General features: G+C 44.4%; 1 protein-coding gene across 1 annotated transcript; it reads left to right on the forward strand.

Moving 5' to 3' along the window:
• Nucleotides 1-5,502: 5,502 nt before the first annotated feature.
• Nucleotides 5,503-24,735, forward strand: LOC124142046 (cytosol aminopeptidase-like). Its single transcript, XM_046510296.2, has 13 exons — nt 5,503-5,632; nt 6,564-6,676; nt 7,218-7,381; nt 11,849-11,917; nt 12,112-12,226; nt 14,270-14,434; nt 15,070-15,350; nt 16,268-16,356; nt 16,918-17,020; nt 20,472-20,551; nt 21,681-21,830; nt 22,393-22,486; nt 23,372-24,735. Exons 1-13 carry the CDS (start codon nt 5,534-5,536, stop codon nt 23,431-23,433), a joined length of 1,584 nt encoding a protein of 527 aa, XP_046366252.2. The 5' UTR covers nt 5,503-5,533; the 3' UTR covers nt 23,434-24,735.
• Nucleotides 24,736-25,847: the final 1,112 nt, after the last annotated feature.

Genomic DNA, 25,847 nt, shown 5'->3' on the forward strand with positions numbered 1-25,847 from the left:
AGACTGTGGCATACACTTGACGTAGGCTCGAATCCCCATTATGATTATTGGTTCGACCTTCTACGTTCTGCGTCGTCTGAGCTTTCCTCCCCAAACGAACCTGACTCGCTGTGATAAACAAACACACCTTTCAAACTACATAAATCCCGCACTCACTGACGTAATACAAACATTCCTCTTTCTACTTTATATGTTCTCTTCATTACGACATGAATATTAATTTAAACTATTCGATACCTTCAATATCCGCAAATACTATTTCATATCAAAAGCGCCCTGTTAGGCATAAGTTAGTGATTAGAATTATAGGATAGTGAGTGAGTGAGTTGGGTTTTAGGCCGTTTGGGGGACTATTCAAGAGTGAGGGAGTTAGTTGTGTTTTGGGCAGCTTTTGGTAATATTCAAGGGTAAGTGAGTGAGTGAGTTGTGTTTTAGGCCGCTTTTGGAAATATCCCAGCGTGAATGAGTGAGTAAGTGGAGACATTTGGTTTTGAGCTATAAATACAAACTTTTGTTGAAGGCGTCTTTGGGTGCTGAGTGTACATAGACAACGTCCCTTGTCAAGATCCGCTGGTCGTTTGAATTCAAAAGTCGTCCTAAACCCCGATCCGTGATCTGTCACATTCATACACGTGACCGTGGGGTCACTGAGTGAGTGAGTATGGTTTTACGCCGCTTTTAGCAATATTCAAGCAATATTACGGCGGGGGATACCGGAAATGGGCTTCACACATTGTACCCATGTCGAGAATCGAATGCTTTAACCATGTGCACCAGGCTACCACCCCGCCCCTGTGCGGTCACTGTAGTCATGGTGGGCTTTATTCCTTTACATAACAAACCGTGAGATACGTAGGCGTGGCATAAACCAAAGCCACACACTCTCTCTGTCCATTGAAATAAGTTGCCGGTAAAGATCCGGATTTAAAGTGGATCTCCAGCAACCCATGCCTGTCGTAAGAGGCGACTAACGGGATCGGGTGGTCAGGCTCGGTTGAAGCAAGTCATCGTATCCCCATTGCGTACATCGATGCTCGTGGTGTCAATCACTAGATTGTCTGGTCCAGGCACGATTATTTACAGACCATCGTTATATAGCAGGACTATCGCTGAATACGGCGTTAAACAACAAACCAACATAACATTGACTCGGCTCCTGTCTACCTAAACGAGTAGACAGGCGGTGGTCGATTTCTCGTAGGTTGCGATTGGACGACACATAACCTAGCATTCATTGGTCCTCGGTTACCACAAGTGGCGGACTACTTGGCGTTTGCCAGTGAAGTAAAATCGCTCTATTCAGGGAGATCCAATATCAACAGAGCTATCGTTGTAAGTTTTATCGCGCAAAACAAACTTTCCATGTGTAGACATGTATCATGATTATTTACGGTCGTATTCAGGGACGCCAGGCATGCGCATCTACAACCGGATATGGTACAGATTTATACCACATTTTTTGGTTGCCGCCTTTTGGCTAAAAGCGCAAAACGAGTTGCGCGAACCAGCTGTGGAACTAGTTTAGGTTTAACGTAGCTTAATATTTCAGTAAGATCGTGGCTTGTCAGACTGATGTGGGAGCAAGGTAAACGCGATGGTCTGAGACGTTTACGAGTTAGGGCTGGGACGGGTAACTCGGGAACTCGGGTCGGGTGAGTACTGAGTAGGACCTGGGTACCTACAGGACTACCCGGACCCGTGGTTAGTCACGTGATATATTGTTTAATGACAAAAATTATCTGGAACTCTATGGTTACACTTCAAGTCACTAATGTTCGGATTTCTTTCTGACTATGCACCCATTTCTTCTGACTTTTCATACTTCAGTGTAGGCATGACCAGATTGTTTGATACGTGTATCTAAATACGTTTTGCCAGGGCTATGGTAAAAAAATACCTCATCGGAAATTTTGTACCTATCTCTTGGGGCCTACAGTGGGTATCCAGGTAGGGTCGGGTAATAGGGGGGTGGGTACCCGAGTAGTAAATTTTGACTCGTCCCAGCCCTATTACCGGTTTGGTGAAACCCACGTGTTCGTGTATGGTGCTGACCAACCTCTACGTGTGTGTGTGTGTGTGTGTGTGTGTGTGTGTCCATTGTTATATGTACATGTATATGATTATTGGTTATATTTACACGATATTGTCACATAGATATGTCATTCAGATTCACCCCCGTGAAACACCAGGTTGTGAGTGATCTTAGGAAAGCCATGTTTGTTGTAATAGGCGACTAGTTGCGTGGATCGATGCTCGCGATGTCTGTCACTGGATTGTCTAGTCCAGATTCGATTATTTACAGGCCGCTGTCATACAGCTGAAATGGTGCTGAGTGTGGCGTTAAGCAACAAAAAAACAACTTCCCAAAGAAATGTATTTGGCAAGTTTTTCATCAGGTGTTGCCGTGCATGTAATACTATGTATCTGATTCATTTACACCCTGCATTTTGCTTTCAGAGTAACCAACAAGATCCGAGCCTGAATCCTGAGCTTATTTTAACGGAGAGCTTTCTGTGGCCCTGATTGCGTTGAAGCAATAGATGGGCGGTGACTTCGTCGCTTGAGATACATATAGGACAGTCATAATAAGTAACAGATTCAAAGAAAGAGTTTGTGACAGAAAATGGTTACTTTATGGACTATAAACATGCATTCTACCATGAATATAGGAATTACTCGATTCTGATTGGTGGATCAGAGGTTATCAATCCCAGGAAAACCCCCTCTGATTGAAACAGCCGAAGTAACGGTTGCATCACCGCGGAAGCTTATATTAATAGAAAAGTACTTCTTTTTTAGTGATTATCGGTAGGCACATGTAAATATTTATATGTACAATCATGGGTTACAAAATGCAAAATTGCGGTTACTACTATATTCATTTTAGTCAGTCAGTATGGTTTTACGGCGCTTCTAGCAATATCCCAGTAACATCACGGCGGAGGAAACCAGAAATGGTCTTTATACATTGAACCCATGTGGGTAATCGAACCCCGGTCTTCCACGTGACGGGCGAACGCTTTGACCACTAGGCTAACACGCACACGCACACGCACACGCACACGCACACACACACACACACACATCGCAATACATTTGTGCAGTAAATTCAATAGAAATCTACAGAGAGAATGTATTTCAAGTTTGGGAACAACAGATTGAAATTTGGCGCTTATCTATACACGACATATCTTGTGCGTCACAATGAGAGGTATGACGTCATAATGGAGGCGTGCGGCGTGAAACGAAACTTGCAAGGCTTGCATAGTTTTCTTTAGGGGTGCCCACTTCATGTCATCTTAATAAATTGCTGTGATACGTGTTTACAATGCCTGTCATATGTTCAGGTGGAGCATTACGGTAAAAAAGAAAGCTTGGTATACTATACAGCGACATATTTGGTTTAAGGTTGTTGTTGGCGATTCCTTAATTCAGATCGACAACCCACTCGAAACATTGGACTCGACCCATGCCGCTCCTCTCAATAAATTGGCTGACACCAAAGAGTTCGAATTTTATTTAGCCAACATAGAAAGGGGATAAACCTTGGTTAAATCCATGAATATGATTACTGGTTATATGCATCAATACGGACATTGGCTGTGTGCAAATACGTATGTTTTCCATAGTCAATAGTTATAGGCTTGCAAACGTGATTGGTTAAATACACCTATAACGTCATTGGTTATATACACGCATGCGCTTGATGGCTATGTGTAAGATTTATGGTTATATTATTTACTTCTTTTATGTCGACCGAAGGTCGTAAAACTTTCTATCTGAATAAAGAGATACACCTCGTGAATCACTTTTCGTCTTTTTTTAATCTGAATGTTTGTTTGTTTGTTTGCTGGTTGGTTGGTTGTTTAACGCCGTACTCAGCAATATTCCAGCTATATGACGGCGGCCTGTAAATAATCGAGTCTGGACCAGACAATCCAGTGATTGACATCAAGAGCATCGATCCACGCAATTAGGATCGATGACATGCGTAACCAAGTCAGCGAGCCTGACCACCCGATCCCGTTAGTCACCTTTTACGACAAGCATAGTCGCCTTTTACGGCAAGCATGGGTTGCTGAAGACCTATTCTACCCCGGATCTTCACGGGTATACACAATTTGGATACGATGACACGATCAACCAAGTCACTGAGTCTGACCACCTGTCCCGTTTGTCGCCTCTTACGACAAGAAATGGTTGCTGAAGACCTTCTCACATTTCGAGATATGTGAAGAAACGCAATGTTTATGTTACCCTTTATAGCCGAGGGTGGATTATGGTACTATGTAAGTGAGTTGGGTTTATATCACAGTGTGTCAGCTCAATGTGGGAGGAAAACCCGAAGTAATGTAGGTAATGTTTGGGTGTGGTGCTGGCAAACTAAGGATCATAATCTGGACGAATCAGGGGATTCGAACCTACGACCATACGATTCCGGTACACCCGAGGAACATGGCACTGCAAAGTGAACGGGTACGTCTCGGACATCCGGGCCATTCGTGCCTCCTATACATACATAGATTATTTTGCGTTATCAGCTAGCGGTACGAGGTGAACTGTTTGTTTGTTTTATAACGCCACAATCATCCAGTTATAAGACGACGTTCTGTAAATAATCGGGTCTGAACCAGACAACCCATTGATTGATATCATGAGCATCGATCCACGCAATTGTGGTACGATGACATGCATCAACCAAGTCAGCGAGCCTGACCACCCGATCCCGTTTGTCGCCTTTTACGACAAGCATAGTCGCCTTTTACGGCAAGCATGGGTTGCTGAAGATCTATTCTACCCCGGATCTACACGGGTGAATTGAATCAAACTGATGTTTAGTGGAATGAAAAGTGACGTAGCCCGGAGTACAGAACAGTTCTGTGCATTATGTAATGTAAAGTTGTAAAAGAGAAATATATATTGAAATAGGCTATTTGTTGGTGAAAAATATTTTTTCACGCCAAAAAACAATAACAAAGGCAACAACCAGTCCCGGGGAATTGCTTTAGATCAGTGCCTTTTTAAGTGTTAGTTGTTTTAGAAATATCTTGAACTCAGTCCTGACAGCAATTATTGATTGTTTGTATTTTTCCTCCTTCCTCTTTGCCAATAAACTATTATCCAAGAAAAACAGTAAAAGAAAACAAAACATTTTTCAGGCTTTAGGAACGGTTTGTGTGTGTGTGTGTGTGTGTGTGTGTGTGTGTGTGTGTTGATCAGAATTAATATAATACAATGTACACAAAACAAAACAACGATAAAATCAACAAACAAGCAAAAAATGCTGCTGCAAATATTCTTTACGAGTACTCAAATCACTATGGAGACGGAGAAAGTCTAGCTGTCTAGCTCCCTACACACATACTCCTGTAGAGAGCTTGAGATGGGCACCCAAGCTCCTCACAGCGATAGTACGTTCCCGGAGCTCTCTATATGTTACCGAGAGTGTAACGAAGGTGTCACGCGCTGGGAAGGAGCTTGATGGGCACCTGCTAAAGGGGCATAACTCTAATCTCATCTGCTTCAATCAAAGATGGTGTGGGTTCGAGTTTCATCACTTCACCGGCCGGTGTTAAGAAACTTTTGTCATTACAAAGCTCTTTCTCGAAGCTTTAGTGCAACGATATCTAAAGTAAGTATATTAAAGGAGTACAGACGTATGTACTCTAATGTTATAAATTTTGAAAGAGAAGCAAAAATTATAGGCCTATCTTATTCTCGAAAACAGACCTACACTGACCACAGAATATAGATCACAGTTTAAAAAGTTGTAATTGTTAATATTCCAGATACTCCAATATATATAAATATGAGCCAGCTTCTGGAATTATTACATAGTGAAATAGTGTGAAGTAAATACATTGGTAGATTCAAGGGACAATTATATAACATGAATCAAAGTAAAATATTCTCTGGCCCTTTTGGTTGTTCAGACAATAACATGTGTGAAATAAATGACTAAACATGTCATTTCTTGGGAAAGTGTTATGATTGGTGACATTTTCTGTTGGCCTTTTGGGATGAAATCGCTAGTTTACCACCACTGTCGACAAGTAGTGTTTTTCCTTGTCAAGTGATAATATATGTTCATTATTCTTGTGGTACTTGTAATATCATGGATATATCACCAAAACAAAAAAATGGGTAATGTTGTCCAAGTTTTCTACTTGATGTCAGCAATATTCTTGTGGCAAACAGAGAAGGTTTTGATCTATGGAGGTACGTATGTAATTCGTGATTATGGATAGGACTCATGTCACTGCAGTGCACAAACCAACATAGGAACATATGGGATTCGAACCCGCTATTCTAGTCGCCCATTGGACACAATTCTGCGTTGGTGCAAAGCCAACTGCAGCATTTAGACAACTGGGCAACCGTTCCCCAGAGAAGTGCCATTCATCATGACCATTCAAGTAGTTCTGACCATGCAATGATGATTTAGCATTGTGACACAATAAGTATGATTTAAGCTACATACATGTTTTCTACATGGATGACATTATTTCAGAGATTCTTTCATGTTTCTTGTGATGCCTGTTGTCATCTTTGTGTCGCTGCAGCATAGGGGCGTGGTCGTGGGTGTGTACGAGGAAGGTGAGGGGATCCAGCTAAGTCAGGCAGGGGAGACAATCAACAAGCAATGTGGCGGACAGTTACAGCGCCAACTCAAACAGTGAGTGATGTGCAGTGCATGTACCAATATGTTGTTACCAGTAGGGGAATACCAACTGCAGCAATAGAAACTAACAGTTTTAGTCCAATCGTCCTTATGATGACAACATATAGCCAAACCCTAAAAATGGCAAATTTCTTCTGGTCTACTGATACCTTGGGCAATTTGGCAAGGACTAAAGGACTAGTGCCAATTTCTATCCCTGCCAATTTTTGTTCTTGTACAGATATTCTGGGTAATTTTGCCAAGATCATGAAGATGTAGGAGAGGTAATGAGGTCATTTGTTTTGCTTGGTTTATGGAACCACTGGCCTTAAAAATCGGAAATTCAGAAGCAACTCAGATTGTAACTTATTTAAAAAATCCTGTACAATGCATTTTATTATTTTATTTTTTAACCTACCAACTACATTTTTCACTTTTTAAATCTGTAACACTCCAGCCTGATTCTGATTATTTTCTGGTTTCCATGACGAAGTTCAAATCAATGAAAGGTGTGTAACTCATGAACCGTTTGTATTTCACCTGATCCGTGTTTCAGAGCTGGGAGGAAGTTGAAGGCTGGCAAGACCCGAGTGTTGTTCGGGCTGGACGAGGCGGGGTTCTCATCCGTGGCTGTGGTGGGGGTGGGGAAGAAGGGCGTCGGCTACAACGAGCAGGAGCAGGTTGAGGAGGGCCGAGAGAGGGTCAGAAAGGCTGTTGCAAGTACGTTGTCATTCTTTACACTTGTACGGGGGGGCATACCTGGCCCAGTTGTCTAAGGCACTCTAATTAAGTGGGGCGGTCGGGTAGCCTAGTGGTTAAAGCGTTCGCTCCTCACGCCGAAGACCGGGGTTCGATTCCCTACATGGGTACAATGTGTGAAGCCCATTTCCGGTGTCCCCTGTCGTGATATAGCTGGAATATTGCTAAAAGCAGCGTAAAACCATACTCACTCCTTTTAAAAGTTAGAGTCCTATTTCATAGGGGTGCTTATTAAGTATGGTAGTTAGGATCATCTTAGTATATGATTACCTTTTGGAACTGGCCCTTGTGCTGATAATAAATGATTAAGGAAAAACAATTTTTAAAGCTATCACCATGATCACTCTACATCTATCATCATAATATGTTTGTGATAGTTGGTGTAAAGAGGATTTTCAGGCTGCTTTAGCCACTTCCTGTTTTGCTTCAATTAAATCATTGAGTTCCTCATTCTGCAGGACCTATGAAGTGGAGAGAAATACATATGTGTAGATTGCAATACTGTCTGAAATGTTGGTAAAAGTAATTTTTTGTCACAAGGAATGTATCTAGGTCAGCTCTGGTGCTGATATTCGGGCTCCAAGTCTGCAGCAAATGTCAGTACAAATCCCAAATTTATCCCATAAGTTGTATCTAATGTTACATCTTCCCGAGGCATTGCAAGGGAGTTAACTGACTTTAAAAGTCCAGTTTCCACCCTTGCCGAACTAGGCTGGAATTCCTTGGCTCGATCATAGCACCACCAGTGGCAGTTATGAGTTAAATCCCTTCTATGCCTCTCCTATGGACAAATCAGATTCCACCTCTCGTATCACTTGCATTTGATTCAAACAAAATGGCGGCGCCCAGTCACGGCAATCGGATCGACAATCAGGATCTATATTGTGAGAAAACGGGTCTTACATCGTGGAGTGCATCAAATCACGTGAGCACCTTGATTAAAAACTTGAAAGGATTTGGAAAATGTCTGTTGACAACGCATTGGCGGTGCATATGCTGTGCAAAACCTGCAATCAATGACATTTTACGAACCGGATTTCGATTTCAGTGCGCGATTTTGATTGGACCATGCATAGACTCCTTAGTCCAGCCAAATTGTAACTCCATAATACCAGCCTAGTTGTGGAGCCTAGGGTGGAAACTGGACTTTTATAGTCGGTTAACTCCCTTGCCTCGGGAAGATGCTAATGTAATGGCCTTGTAGAGATATGTCACTCATAACAGGACCAGTAAAGAGGAAGTGGCTTTAATGCTTAGTATTACATTATTGCATTGATATCATTTTGATTTTTAAACTGATCCTATCTCACACTGTTCATTGCATCTTTCGATCCTTATGTGGAAACGTGTTTGAACAAGGCATTGTTCCTGGTCCTAAAGAAAGTCATCTTGAAGACATTCAGCACATTGTATGTATGCATTTTCACATGATGTCCATCTCACTCCTTCAAATGATCATATGGCCAGGCGATCACATGGTCAGTCTCGACCTTCAGGATGTGTATCCACGCGTACCCATCCATCGGGAGCACCACCATTTCCTCTGGTTCATTTTCCAAGGCCACCACTACCAATTGAATGTGCTCCTGTTTGGAATTTCTTCAGCCCCCATGGCTTTCCGTCCGTATTACCAAGCTGATTATGAAGTTCCTGAACAGTCAAGTGATGGTCTTCTAACCCTACATTGACGATTGTATTCAGGCCAATGCTGATCCAGGCATCCTCGTGCGACTTTACACAGCAGTTTCTTCATCAGCTAGGTTGGCTCATTAATGTTGTGAAGTCCGAGATAACTCCCACTCAACGACTCCAGTTCATCAGGGCTCAATTCGACACCAGACTGGGCATTATGTTTGTTCCTCGTGACAGGTGGTCGAAGATACAACATTTCTTGCCTTTGGCACTCAGACAGTTCCTCCTCTACACCAATGGCAATGGCTGCTAGGTTTTGTGACGGTGGCACAAGCACTAGCTCAGAGATGTCAACTTCAGCTTCAACCTAACCAGTGCAGTCCTCCAGAGGGACAACTCCCAGGTCCCGATCTCCTTACCAATGTCACTGCATCGACATCTTCAGTGATGGTTGGTGCAACTTCTAGAGTTAACACAGCAGCTTCTTCATCAGTTAGGTTGGATCACCAATGTTGTGAAGTCGGAGATGACTCCCACTCAACAACTCCAGTTCATCGAGGCTCTATTCAACAGCAGACTGGACCAGTGCAGTCCTCCAGAGGGACAACTCCCAGGTCCCGATCTCCTTACCAATGTCACTGCATCGACATCTTCAGTGATGGTTGGTGATGTGGAATGTTTGTACCAGATCGACAAGTGACATATCAACTGCCTTAAATTGAAGGTCATTCTGGCAATGTCCCACTGGGCCAAGCCTCATTCGTGCGACTCATGATCCAGTCAGATAATCTATCAGTCATCTGGTATATCAACTGTCTTTCTACAGCTGTACCAGCGTTATGAACCAGCTTCAAGTTGGCCAACAAGGCGCAACCAAAAGCAATGCCGGTCCGGAAACGGTCATATGCGCCGCACATGTCCAATTGGGAATCTGAAATGTCCGGTTTAAAATTTTGCTTACCGGACATTTAAATTTTTCTGTTTTTGGATAATGTCTTCGCTGTGTACTCAGTAGACAGCGAAGACAGTATAAAAAAACAGCCCCACATTATGGCAGACAGGGTGCAATTGCTGTGTAAGGCCATGGTAGAGGTGACAGCTCTAGTTTCATGTGGACTGGACGTCACAGGAGGAGACACACCAGTGAAGGTGTAGGCTCATAGGAAAGTTGAACAAAGCCCAAGGGAGGTTGGAGTACAGGAGACTTCCATGATGGTCGCCATGGAAATGGGGATGAAGAGTCTCTTACAGGCACGCCAAAGTGGTTGCGCAGCCTCGAGGTAGATACGAAGCACTCTAACTGGGCATAACGAGATGTCTTCATGGTCATCTGATGCATCGTGTGAGACAGGATAAGTTTAAGTTTTGTAAATTTTACATTAAATTGTATATTTATATACTTATCCTATGTCACATGCTAAATGCCCACCCGACCATCACGCATCAGTTCTCCGCAAGCCTGTCAGCTGTAAGGAAGAGAATGATGTGACAGGGGTAGTAGGGTGATCAGGTCATGCAAAGTCAAAACGCACGGGATTACATTACATGACCCATTTGTTTTGATGGTGACCATTGTGATGCTGGGATGTGTTCGGGCGAAATGTTTTGGAAGCTGGAAACTTTGTTCAAGCACGTTCCCACATAGGATTGAAAGATTAAGGAAGACAAGCATAGTGTGAGATAGGATTAGTATATGAATATACAATTCAATGTAAAATTATTTACAAAATTACAAAATGTAAAATAGATTTGAAGTTAAGAAAATAAGAACTTGAAAAAGCCCTGTAACAATTTTTCCCCATTTTATCTGCAAGGGGCCACAGGCATTTACAGATCCACAGGAGATATCGCTTGGATGAAATGGAAATTGTTAAATGAAGTTTGTTATTATCATTATCAATATACAGTCATGCCCCACTTATACAGACTTCAGATATCCGGAAACCTCGGTTCCCGGACAATTTTCATTCAAAACGAAATAATTACTATATAAATTTACCCGTATACAGTTTCCGGAACCGGACGGTCATTTTCATACATAAAACACTGAAATGCACACAAAATTGTCTCACTTATCCGGACAATACACTTCCTCTGGTGGTAATCCTTCTGCTGGTGGTAATCCTTTGATTCGTGAGAAGTCAATTAACCAAGTGACACTGGGTTACGTTTGAGACGAGCTTGTTTATTGTACATGTAATCCCCTTCGATAAATATGGCGTCCATGACAGACGTTTTGAAACGTGTATGAATAAAGATTGAGTGGATGTCATCTGTCATGAGTTGCATAATTGAAGGGAAGTAACTCTTCCAGTAAGAAGCTGGTTTCAGTTATATGGAAATTCGTTTATACGGACGAATTGTGAAATGATGCAAGTGTCCGTATAAACGAGGCATGACTGTATTTTGTTCCCTGAAGAATATGTAGGACTTCTGTGCTCCTCTCGTCATCCAAGATTGACTTCCACAGGAGATATCACTTGGGGGGGATCAAGGAATATCTCCAAGGAGATATCGCTGCAATAAAATTGCAGCACAATGCTTTGCAGACCATTGTGACGCCATGATTTCATAAATCTCTCTGCCAATTTACACTTTAGACACTGGTTTACTGTTTACAAACTGAAAAAGTTGGAAAAAGAATAATGTTGTGTGATAAATAAAATCTCATTCTCATCATCTGATATTAAAACGCGTTGATAAAAGTTTATAAACTTCTTGGCAAGGCCTCAGAGTCTGAAGCTTTTATCAACTGTGATAAAATGACCTAACAGATACACAACTTCCATGTTTCAGATGGTGTGAGGCAGCTGTCAGAGGTCGGGGAGGTCAATGTGGATGTAGATCCGTGCGGAGATGCTGAGGGTATGTCTGTCTCTGTGCTGGTATAGTAACTTGATAACAGGGGACTTAAGCAGTTCTGTCTTAAGGGAAGATTTGACCTTGATCAGATAAACTGGAACTACTTGGAGAATACGGAGAAGGTTATTTTCTCCCTACTGTGCATGTTGTTGATGGATTACCTCCCTTTGTTCAACTGGTTACCTCCCTTGTTTCAGCTGCTGCTGAGGGCGCCCTTCTCTCTCTCTTCTCTTATGATGAACTGAAGGCTAAAGATTCTCGCAAACCACGCGTTCATACATCATGCTTCACAGACCACATAAAGGGCGACAGGTGAGATATCATGTAAAGTGATTGCATCATATCAATAGTATGTCATACCCTTGATCCATCATACACATGATCCATCATACCCATTAGCCGTCATACCCGTGAGCCATCATACCCATGGTCCGTCATACCCATCTGTCATACCCATGGTCCATCATACCCTGAGCCTTCAAACCTATGAGCCATCATACCCATGGTCCATCATACACATGAGCCGTCATACACATGGTCTGTCATACCCATGAGCCGTCATACCAATGAGTCGTCATAACATAAGCTGTCATACCCATGAGCCGTCATACACAGGAGCCGTCATACACATGGTCCGTCATACCCATGAGTCGTCATTCAAATGGTCCGTCATACCTGTGAGCCGTCATACCCATGAGCCGTCATACCTATGGTCAGTCATACCCATGAGTCGTCATAACATAAGCTGTCATGCCCATGAGCCGTCATACACATTGTCCGTCATACCTATAAGCCGTCATACCGTGAGGTGTCATACCCATGAGCCGTCATACCCGTGGTCCGTCATACCCATGAGTCGTCATAACATAAGCTGTCATACCCATGAGCCGTCATACCTGTGAGCTGTCATACCCATGAGCCATCATACACATGGTCCGTCATACACATGGTCCGTCATACCCATGAGTCGTCATAACATAAGCTGTCATACCCATGAGCCGTCATACCTGTGAGCCGTCATACCCATTGTCCGTCATACCCATGATCCATCATACCGTGAGCCGTCATACCCATGAACCGTCATACCCATGAGCAGTCATAACATAAGCTGTCATAACCATGAGCTGTCATACCAATGATCCGTCATACTCATCGTCCGCATACCCATGAGCTGTCATACCCATGACTCGTCATAACATAAGCTGTCATACCAATTAGCCGTCATACCTGTGAGCCGTCATACCCATAGTCCATCATACACATGAGCCGTCATAACTGTGAGCCGTCATACCCATGGTCCGTCATACCCATGAGCCGTCATACCGTGAGCCGTCATACACATGAGCCTTCATACACATGAGCTGTCATAACCATGAGCTGTCATACCAATGATCCGTCATACTCATCGTCCGCATACCCATGAGCTGTCATACCCATGAGCTGTCATACCCATGACTCGTCATAACATAAGCTGTCATACCAATTAGCCGTCATACCTGTGAGCCGTCATACCCATAGTCCATCATACACATGAGCCGTCATACACATGGTCCGTTATACCCATGAGCCGTCATACCCATGAGTCGTCATAACATAAGCTGTCATACCCATGAGCCGTCATACACATGAGCCGTCATAACATAAGCTGTCATAACCATGAGCTGTCATACCCATGAGCCGTCATAACATAAGCTGTCATAACCATGAGCCGTCATACCTGTGAGCCGTCATACCAATAGTTCGTCATACACATGAGCCGTCATTCACATGAACTGTCATACACATGGTCCGTCATACCTGTGAGCCGTCATACCCATAGTCCGTCATACCGTGAGCCATCATACCCATGAGCTGTCATACCCATGAGCCGTCATAACATAAGCTGTCATACCACGAGCTGTCATACCAATGATCCGTCTTATCCATTGTCCACATACCAATGAGCTGTCATACACATGAGCCTTCATACACATGAGCCTTCATACACATGAGCTGTCATAACTGTGAGCCGTCATACCCATGGTCCGTCATACCCATGAGCCGTCATACCGTGAGCCGTCATACACATGAGCTGTCATAACCGTGAGCCGTCATACCCATGGTCCGTCATACCCATGAGCCATCATATCGTGAGCTGTCACGCACATGAGCCATCATACCCATGGTCCGCATACTCATGAGCCGTCATACCCATGAGCCGTCATACCTGTGAGCCGTCAGCATACCATAAGTTGTCATACACATGAGCCGTCATACCCGTCAGCTGTCACATCCATGGTCCATGCTTCAGCCCTGACGTGAGGGAGGCGTGGCAGCAGTGTGTGGCACTGTTAAATACTTCACCCAATGTTTCAGCACGACAACGAAAGAATCCTGGCAGCGCGGTGTGACGTTGGCGGAGGGGCAGAACCTGGCCCGGTACCTGATGGAGGCACCCTCCAACTACATGACCCCCAGCATATTTGCCCGGTTGGCCCAGGACAAGCTAGGCAAGAGCCAGCAGTGTACAGTCACTGTCAGGTAAGCAGGCTCATGTGTGTGGTATGCAAGGGAAGACACTGGACAACAAACCTGGTTACCCATTACCCATTGCTCGTGATTTTTAATTTCATAAAAGGACATCCAAGGGGCATAACTCATTTGTCAACATTTGACTACTACTAATTGCTCAGAAAAATATGAACTGAGTTTAAACATGGCCACCAACTCTATCATATTAAAAATGAATTAAGCGATGTTCACCAAAGTGGTTAACGTGTAAGACCTGCCATACCTGAGATTTTCTACCAGATATAGCTGACATGCCTTGATATAATTGGAATACTGTTCAAAGCAGCATTAGACCTCCGAAGATCCGGGGTAGAATAGGTCTTTAGCAACCCATGCTTGCCGTAAAAGGCGACTGTTTTTGTTTTAAGAGGCGACTAACGGAATCGGGTGGTCAGGCTCGCTGACTTGGTTGATGCACGTCATCATATCCCAATTGCATAGATTGATCCTCATGATGTCAATCACTGGATTGTCAGGTCCAGACACAATTATTTACAGACCGCCATCTTATAGCTGGAATATTGCTGAGTGCGACGTTAAACAACAAACGAACAAACAAATGAAAGCAGCATTAAACCCAACTCACTCACTCACTCACCCTCCAGGAACAAGGCCTGGGCCGAGGAGCACAAGATGGAGTCCTTCCTATCGGTGGCCAAGGGCTCAGTAGAGCAGCCCCTCTTCCTGGAGATCGACTATCAGGGCGGGGCCCCAGGGGACACACCAATTGCCCTGGTAGGCAAGGGTATTACGTTTGACAGCGGAGGCATCTCCCTGAAGCCTGGGGCTGACATGGACAAGATGAGGGCAGACATGGGCGGGGCGGCATGTGTGATGGGGGCGCTTTTGGCCACATCAAGGCTCAGGCTGCCCATAAACATTAAAGGTAATTTGTGTGCTGGTTGGTGTTACTGCCCGTTTGTATGCTGGTGTAGCAGACATAAAATGTGAACAAGTCCCATTATGGGATTCGAACCACAGACCACGGACCTGATGCAAATGTGTGGGATAACTCAACGCCCTGCTACACTAGTTGGTATTTGTGTCTGGATAGATTCTTTGAACACCATGATTTTTGTCAGAGCTTTTGAAATGGGGATCAAATGGTCACTATGGTTGTTGAAAGAGCTTCAGAAATAGGGGTCTAAAAGTGGTTGTTGGGGGGCACGGGTGGCCCAGTCGTCTCTGCGCCGTGATTCGCTGCGCAGAGTTGCGTCCCTTGGGCACGCCAGAAACCTATGATTGTGGGTTCGAATCCCGGTTCACCCCTATTATGTTTCTAGGCTTGTCAGCACCATACTCGTGCTCGTGGGTTTCACCGAAGTGGTAAACGTCTGAGACCTGCATCACTTCGGGCTTTCCTCCCACATTAAGCTGACACGCCGCGATTAAACCCAACTCACTCACTCACTCAGTGTCTCACTTAGCTGGGATAAGGTTCCGTGTAATAGATCTCACCCGTGAAGGTCTGGGAAAGAATATGTCTTCAGCAACTCATGCTTGCCGTAAAAGGCGACTCTGCTTGTCATAAGAGGAAACTCACAGGTTTGGGTGGTCAGGCTCGCTGACTTGGTTGATGCATGTCATTGTATCTCAATTGTGTAGAACGATGCTCATGATGTCAATCACTGGATTGTCTGGTCCAGTCCAATTGGGATCGATTACATGTATCAACCAAGTCAGCAAGCCTGACCACCCCATCCCGTTAGTCGCCTTTTACGACAAGCACATACAAACAAATCAAATAGATCTTGACTGATTCTCCGGTGCCATGTTGACAATGTACAACATCTTTTCGCCAAGGTCTGATTCCTCTGTGTGAGAACATGCCCAGTAGCCGAGCCCTCAAACCAGGCGATGTCGTCCGAGCTATGAACGGGAAAACTATACAGGTACAACTGCCTCTTCAATACCTGGATTCATTTACAATACTTTATTGACCGCCTCCGTGGTCTAGTGGTAGAGTGTCCGTCCGCCAGGAGAGCGGAAGGTCCGGGGTTTGATCCCGGGCTGCGTCATACAAAAAGACGTTAAAAGATGGTACTTGTTGTTACCCCATCTGGCGCTCTGCATTAAGGGGCTAAAACAAGGACTGGTCGGCTCAGAGTCAGTATACTGTGTCTGAGTTGGGTATTCATGTAAAACTGCGGCATGGTATCCCAGTGTGCTAGCACTATAAATCGTCATCAGCCTGGACTAGTACAAGCAGCCACACACACGTGCATGCACATTGCTATATATAAGTGCAATAATCTTAGACGCGACATTAAACCCCATTTCACCTCACCTCACCTCACCTCACCTCACCTCACAATACTTTACTGAAGAAGTAAATAAACCAACCAGCTACAAGAAATATGTGTGTTTCATGTCAAAGGTCCTTTATTATTCTGAGTGGGAAAATAGTCTGTGGTATAAGTCATGCTGTTACAACTTGTGGATTGTTTCTGCAGGTAGACAATACAGACGCAGAGGGCAGACTCATCCTAGCTGATGCTCTCTGTTATGCTGAAACCTTCAAACCCAGCCTCATCCTTGACCTTGCCACACTTACAGGTCAGTTACCTCCCTTTGCATTCAGGGGACCAAGCTTCTTTCCAGCATGTGACACCTTCGTTACCCTCCCAGTGTCATTGCTGACACCTTTGTTACCATTCTGGTATCATTGCTGACACCTTCGTTACCCTCTCAGTGACATTGCTGACACCTTCGTTCTCCCCCCCCCCCCCGGTGTCATCGCTAACACCTTTGTTACCCTCCCAGTGTCATTGTTACCCTCCCAGTGTCATCGCTAACACCTTTGTTACCCTCCCAGTGTCATTGTTACCTTCCTAGTGTCATCGCTAACACCTTTGTTACCTTCCCAGTGTCATCGCTAACACCTTTGTTACCCTCCCAGTGTCATCGCTAACACCTTTGTTACCCTCCCAGTGACATTGCTAACACCTTTGTTACCCTCCCAGTGACATCGCTAACACCTTTGTTACCCTCCCAGTGTCATCGCTAACACCTTTGTTACCCTCCCAGTGTCATTGTTACCTTCCTAGTGTCATCGCTAACACCTTTGTTACCTTCCCAGTGTCATCGCTAACACCTTTGTTACCCTCCCAGTGTCATCGCTAACACCTTTGTTACCCTCCCAGTGTCATCGCTAACACCTTTGTTACCCTCCCAGTGTCATTGTTACCTTCCTAGTGTCATCGCTAACACCTTTGTTACCTTCCCAGTGTCATCGCTAACACCTTTGTTACCCTCCCAGTGTCATCGCTAACACCTTTGTTACCCTCCCAGTGTCATTGTTACCTTCCTAGTGTCATTGCTAACACCTTTGTTACCTTCCCAGTGTCATCGCTAACACCCTTGTTACCCTCCCAGTGACATTGCTAACACCTTTGTTACCCTCCCAGTGACATCGCTAACACCTTTGTTACCCTCCCAGTGTCATCGCTAACACCTTTGTTACCCTCCCAGTGTCATTGTTACCTTCCTAGTGTCATCGCTAACACCTTTGTTACCTTCCCAGTGTCATCGCTAACACCTTTGTTACCCTCCCAGTGTCATCGCTAACACCTTTGTTACCCTCCCAGTGACATTGCTAACACCTTTGTTACCCTCCCAGTGACATCGCTAACACCTTTGTTACCCTCCCAGTGTCATCGCTAACACCTTTGTTACCCTCCCAGTGTCATTGTTACCTTCCCAGTGTCATCGCTAACACCTTTGTTACCCTCCCAGTGTCATCGCTAACACCTTTGTTACCCTCCCAGTGTCATCGCTAACACCTTTGTTACCCTCCCAGTGACATCGCTGACACCTTTGTTACCCTCCCAGTGTCATTGTTACCCTCCCAGTGACATCGCTGACACCTTTGTTACCCTCCCAGTGTCATCGCTAACACCTTTGTTACCCTCCCAGTGACATCGCTGACACCTTTGTTACCCTCCCAGTGACATCGCTGACACCTTTGTTACCCTCCCAGTGTCATTGTTACCTTCCCAGTGTCATCGCTAACACCTTTGTTACCCTCCCAGTGACATCGCTGACACCTTTGTTACCCTCCCAGTGTCATTGTTACCCTCCCAGTGACATCGCTAACACCTTTGTTACCCTCCCAGTGACATCGCTAACACCTTTGTTACCCTCCCAGTGTCATCGCTAACACCTTTGTTACCCTCCCAGTGTCATCGCTAACACCTTTGTTACCCTCCCAGTGTCATCGCTAACACCTTTGTTACCCTCCCAGTGTCATCGCTAACACCTTTGTTACCCTCCCAGTGTCATTGTTACCCTCCCAGTGTCATCGCTAACACCTTCGTTACCCTCCCAGTGTCATTGTTACCCTCCCAGTGTCATCGCTAACACCTTTGTTACCCTCCCAGTGTCATCGCTAACACCTTTGTTACCCTCCGAGTGTCATTGTTACCCTCCCAGTGTCATCGCTAACACCTTCGTTACCCTCCCAGTGTCATTGTTACCCTCCCAGTGTCATCGCTAACACCTTCGTTACCCTCTCAGTGACATTGCTGACACCTTCGCCCGCCCCCCCCCCATGTCATTGCTAACACCTTTGTTACCCTCCCAGTGACATCACTGACACCTTTGTTACCCTCCCAGTGTCATTGCTAACACCTTTGTTACCCTCCCCGTGTCATCGCTAACACCTTTGTTACCCTCCCAGTGACATCACTGACACCTTTGTTACCCTCCCCGTGTCATCGCTAACACCTTTGTTACCCTCCCAGTGACATCGCTGACACCTTTGTTACCCTCCAAGTGTCATCGCAATACCTTCGTGACTCTCACGGTATCATCACTGCCACCAGTGTGCAAGCAGCCATTGAAAGAAGCTTGAAAATTTTCCCTCCTCCCCCAATTGTAGTGACATTTATGTTTGGGTATATCTTTGGGTATTCCATTCTAGTGAATTGTTTACGCCTTCCATCCCAGATGAATTTATGTTTGTTGGTATGTTTTGACACCCAACTTCCCCCTTGCAATCTCTCTAGACTGATTCCATGATAGAAATAGTGTGGAGCTATGACAGGTGGCAGCCGGAGTGAACCGGCTGTCACTGTGAGGAATCTGTTAGGGTACCCTTGTAGGTCACGTCTCTTTGGATTCAGGGACACTCAGGAGTCACCCCAGCACACTGGAGTTACCTCCCTTGGCGACACTACATGTATCTTTGCTTGAGTCGTTGTCTCCACAAACCACTATCACTACAAACGTGTAAAATGCCTTAATGTGGTCCTTTGTGCGCTGAGAGTGATAGAGGTTTGTACAGACAAGTCAGTTACCTCCCTTTGGAATCAGGACCCCTCACAGACAAAGATCTCAAGGAATGCACACATTTCATGAGTTGACTATTAAGTAATTGGATAGTTACGTGTGACCTGTCAGATTGTGTGACAGTTCCCTGATGGCATGGATTATGCTCATGTTATCGCCCACTGGTTAATAAATAATCTTATGATTTGAAATAATAATAAAACATGTTATTAATCTGATGTTCTAGACAATCTGGCTAGGGTTGCATTTAAATTTGGCATGAATCTTTTGCTTTATGTTCTTATAGGAAAAACGATCTGAAATTACTGACAGCATTTTCTGTTCAAAGCCATTCTACATTGAAGGCTGTGTTGTACGGCTGGGATGAGTCCAAATTTACTTCCCGGGTACCCACCCACCTATTACCCGACCCTACCCGACCCTGCACTGAAGTTATATCTTTATTCAAACATATAAAAGTCTGGGTGCAAGTCAGAAAGAAATGTGAACATTAGTGACTTGTAGTGTAACCATATACCGGTACTTCAAGATAATTTTTGTCATGAAACAATATATCACATGACCAACCACGGGTTTGGGTAGTTCTTGGGGGACCGAGGTCCTTCTCAGTACCGACCCAAGTACCCAAGTTCCTCATCCCAGCCCTACTGTGTGGTATTGGTGAGATACAGCATGGGGTATTAGATTCACTCACTCACTCAACCTTCACCTCCAACAGGGGCTGTAGCTGTTGCCCTTGGCAGCGGCGCTACCGCAGTGTACACCAACTCCACCTCCATGTGGGACGTCATCCACAAGGTAACTGATGTGCACTAGCTTCACCTTATTAATGAAGTATTCGTGTTCATTGATATGTTGAATCATATGTGACATTTTGTGATGAACCGTAGCTGGGAACAGATAAAATTTAGGCTGCTGAATTCTGAACAGTATTAGATGTGTCACTTTAATCATGGTCATTTCTATTGCCAATATGGGATTGTTTTGTTGTTTAATGCCCCACTCAGCAATATTCCAGCTATATAATGGCAGTCAGTAAATAATCAAGTCTGGACCAGACAATCCAGCATCGATCATGAGCATCGATCCACACAATTGGGATACAATGACATGCATCAACTAAGTCAGCTAGCCTGACCATCCGATCCCATAAGTTGCCTCTTACAAGGGTTGCTGAAGACCTGTTCTACCCCGGATCTTCACGGGTCACCAATATGGGTGAACAGGTAGCACAGTCATTTAAGGCAGATGGGTATGTAATTGCATCACTTTGACACGCCAGAAACCTATTATCCTAGCTCAAATCTCGGTTCACCACGATTATGTTTCTAGGTTTGTCAGCACCATACCCGTGCTCATGGGTTTCACCAAAGTGGTAAACGTCTGAGACCTGCATCACTTTAGGCTTTCCTCCCACATCAAGCTGACATGCCGTTATATAACTGTATTATTTTCAAATTGGTGTTTAACTCAACTCACAATAAAAAAATGTTTTTCAAATGTCCAGCCTCATATCATATTGTATTAAAGAGCCAAATTTTCAGTGTGCCCACTTGTGTTTGTTAGGTGCCTGGTGGGAAAAAATAAGTGTTCCTCCCTAAACACAAAATTCCAGCCTCCCTCCCCACTTTATAGAGTGAGTGAGTGAGTATGGTTTTACGCCGCTTTTAGCAATATTCCAGCAATATCACGGCGGGGGACACCAGAAATGGGCTTCACACATTGTGCCCATGTCGGGAATCGAACCCGGGTCTTCGGCGTGACGAGCGAACGCTTTAACCACCAGGCTACCCGACCGCCCCCCCCCCACTTTATAGAAAAAGGTACTGAGAAACATTGATGCTTGTATATGCAGCCTTACATACTTTACATTTCCCTGTGCCAGATCTTTGATACAAGTCTAAACTAGCATGATCCTCTATCTCAGGCAGGTAGCCGGACAGGAGATCGGGTGTGGCGGATGCCGTTATTCAAGCACTACACAAGTCAGGTGACCCATTGTGACCTGGCTGACCTCAACAACATCGGCAAATATTCCCGCGAAGGTGGCTCATGTACGGCTGCAGCGTTCCTGAAGGTGAGGGTCACGCACATGTTTTTTGTTTGTTTGTTGTTGTTTGACGCCACACTCAGTAATATTCCAGCTATATGACGGCGGTCTGTAAATAATCAAATCTGGACCAGACAATCCAGTGATTGATATCATAAGCATCGGTCCACGCAATTGGGATTGATGACATGCATCAAACCAAGTCAGCGAGCCTGACCACTCGATCCCATTAGTTGCCTCTTACTACAAGCATAGTCGTCTTTTACAGCAAGCATGGGTTGCTGAAGACCTATTCTACCCCGGATCTTCACGGGTCTCATTTCGTGTGGCTACAATGTTTCGTGTACAGGAACAAAGCACCCAGTGCTTGTCGCAAGAGAATAACATGGCATCAGGAACAAGCAAAGAGAGATTTTTGCACTTAAAAAACAAAAATGTCAGGACAGAATTCGGGAACTATTTTACGTTTGTTATCAAGTCACTAAATGATTTTGTTCCTTGTTGTTTATTGTGCCTTGGTACTTCCCGTCAGTGTGGGAGTTTGAAGGAATTGTAAACCATCATCTAGCAAATGGCCTCATGTTTACAGGAGTTTGTGACAAACAAGCGGTGGCTCCACCTGGACATTGCTGGAGTGATGATGAACAAGGACGAGGTGCCGTACCTCGGGAAGGGGATGGCAGGTATGGGTGTCCTCATTCAGGGTCATGTTTTAGCGAGATAGCAGATACATTCTTCAATATCCTTTCACATTCAGACTGATTTATTAAATTGTTTGATAGGGATTACTTAGAAGTTGAGGGATGACAAAGTAGAGACAATTTATGGATAACAACTTCTTTATTTACTGTAAAGGCAACAGTATAGATCCTTATACAGTTGATTCTCATCAGGCGACCACCACCTCAGTGAGCTAGCTCTATAAATCGGCATCAGTCCGGACTAGTACAAACAGCGGCACACATGTGCATGCATGTCACTATATAAGTGCAATAATCCTGGATGCGACGTTAAACCCAATTTCACCTCACCTCTCACCAGGCTCTCATTTTCAGATAAAGTCTTGATCAAGTTTTAGTGGTGATGTTAGAGGTAGGATTGGTACCTCTGTGTATTTAAGGTGAGGTGAGGTGAGGTGAAATTGGGTTTAACGTCGTGTCCAAGATTATTGCACTTATATAGCGACGTGCATGCACGTGTGTGGCTGCTTGTACTAGTCCGGACTGATGCAGATTTATAGTGCTAGCGCACTGAGATACCATGCCGCAGTTTAACGTGAATACCCCACTCAGACACAGTATACTGACTCCGAGCCGACCAGTCCTTGTTTTAGCCCTTTTATGACGAGCGCCAGACAGGGTAACAAACAGGTGCCATCTTTTAACGTCTTTTGGTATGACGTGGCCGGGGATCGAACCCCGGACCTTCCGCTCTCCGGGCGGACGCTCTACCACTAGACCATTGAGGCGGTCTGTGTATTTAAGGGTAAGGGGCATTAAGGAGATATTGACTGGTGTGTCTGTGAGCATGTGTTCCTACATCAAGACTTTGACATGTGATGTTGTCAGGGCGGCCTACCAGGACTCTGGTCGAGTTCCTCAACACCCTGAGCAGACAAAAGCTGGACTGAGATCTGATGTCAGACTGACAGTGCTACACCACCAGGGGGAGACGTCACACCATCTCGGACACGAACTCTGTCAGCACGATCTTCCTCCTCCCTTGTCCACTAGCCCTGGGCCCCGTTCCTCAAAGCAATCCGGAGGGAGCTGCGGTATCAGGATCATTAGTCACTGTAGAGGAGCATGCAGCAGCATAATGGTGGATCATATGTCTACTGCTCTACTTCTGATACGGATAACTATTAATATATACACTCGACATCTCATGAGAATCATTTGTGTGTATTGTGAAAGATCCTTATCAAAAGTGGGGGAGTATACTTTCTCTTCAGGCCACAATAATTTAATTATCATATTTTCATCCAATTTTCTTTTAAATGCTGGAGGGGTTTTCTTTTTTAAACACAGTATACATTTACAGGAAGCTTTACATTTTGGAGGACTGGCTATGTAGTGGCCATGTATTCCAAATTACAGAAGGCAACACTTGTAGCATGTTTTGTTTGTGTGTAGACTTGGGGTCAATAAAATGATATGAGGCAGGGTCTTTGGTATTCTGGGCTGGGGGGTGTAGAGAGGGGGATCTAACAATTAGTTTAATATGGTCACATGAGTAGTGATGATTAACAAGTGCCCCAAAAGAGTTGTACCAGGGACAACCTTTGAACAAAGCAGGAGAGTAAACATGGAAGTGTGATGTGTGCGATTGTTTCCGTGTAATAAATATATACTGTAAATCTTGAAATTAACGCGAGCGTGAATTAAATGCGAAAAATGCGAGTGGTCTTTTTTCGCATTGTTAAACATCGCATTTATATCAACAATAAGACATTTTGGATAGGAGAAATACCAACTTAGACATATGCTGAAAACAAACAGCTATGTATTCCACAACACTGATTTTTTTAGCAGCACTTGTAGTAAGTATATAAACATTGTCATTCAAACACTAATTACATCCTGTGAATTGTCACTGCTGGGGTCAAGACAAGCGTTCTACTAACTTATGTCATCACTGATCACACCTGCAAGTCCAGACAGACGCCACCCACGCAACACAGTGTCTTTGTTCTTAACGACTGCGTCAAAGGCTGACACGATCCAGCGCGCATGTATTGTTTTAGCGGAAGTACTTCACTCAGCGCTTATAAGCGGTGCTATCTGGTGTGTGATTGGATTAATGTAAGGATGGATTACGGTGTACCTGACAGAGGACATTTTCTTTATACATAAATCCACTGATGCTTGAGAGGAGGGTGGAGTCGCATTCATATTGAGTCGCATTTTTGGCTAGGGACCAGCGGTCGCATTCTTTTGGAGACGCATTAATTTCACGATTTACAGTATTACAGTGACTGTTGTGAGTTTTACTTCTTTTTTTTTATCCATTTTGAGCTTAAACACATATTATGAAACTATTTTTTTCAAGCTCAAACTTGGAAGGACAATGTGCTCTGCCATGCTTACATAATAACCTTGTGGGGATTCTCAATCTCATTAAAATCAGATCTTAGTTCTTGCTGCCGCTAAACAAAGATCTGAACACATCCCATTACGGGTCACGTCAGAACCTCCTTTCATCTAACCAATCAAAGCGTCGCTTACCAGATCATGAAAGTGGCAGTCGGAATGCAACCACGAAACGTTAACACCGGGTATCCCAAACGACAGTTACGGCCCGTACGACTGATTCCGTCAAAATCATCGTCTATCTCTCGCTTCAATGAGATAAACATTTGAACGGAAGAGGTGTTGCGTGGGAAGCACTGCCATATAATGGCAACCATATATAAGACATTCTTGAATGTTCATTTGTTCAGTTTTCAAAATTTTAATCGAGAACTGTGTCAACATTTTTTTTCAAGCATAGTCTGAAATGGAAGTCGCCAGGTTTCAACAAGTGCCGTAAAGCTCGAGAAAGCTGCTTTCTAATTGGCTGATGTCAACTTCTTGTTAGCAATTTCAGTGGTCGGTCAAAGTTTGCGAAAGGTCGTTCTGACATCACCTGTAATGGGATGTCCACAGATCTTTGTTTAGCGGCAGCGAGAACTTAGATATGATTTTAATGAGATTGGTGTATTCTGAGATTATTGGGCCCCAGCAACCCAGGCTGGTCATAAGAGGAGACCAAATGGATCAGGTGACTTGGTTGATTGCGTGTCATCATAGCATTAAATCAGTTCACACTCAGAAATGCCTCATCTGAATTTGAGCTTGAAATTCTCGATGAAATTCTCTCCCTTCTGGGTATGCAGGTGTGAGGATTTGTAAATCTGGCTTGTCTGACCCAGAGTAGATTACTAACTTACACATCTCCATCATGTCGCTGGAAAATTGCAGACTGTGGTGTTAAACAATTGCTCACTGTTGAGGATGACCTGAAGGCCACTTGGAAAACAAAAAATGTCTATAGTGTTTGAAG

This window comes from Haliotis rufescens, unplaced genomic scaffold (genome assembly GCF_023055435.1).
Source record: "Haliotis rufescens isolate VD_foot unplaced genomic scaffold, xgHalRufe1.0.p SCAF_81, whole genome shotgun sequence".
NCBI lineage: Eukaryota > Metazoa > Mollusca > Gastropoda > Lepetellida > Haliotidae > Haliotis > Haliotis rufescens.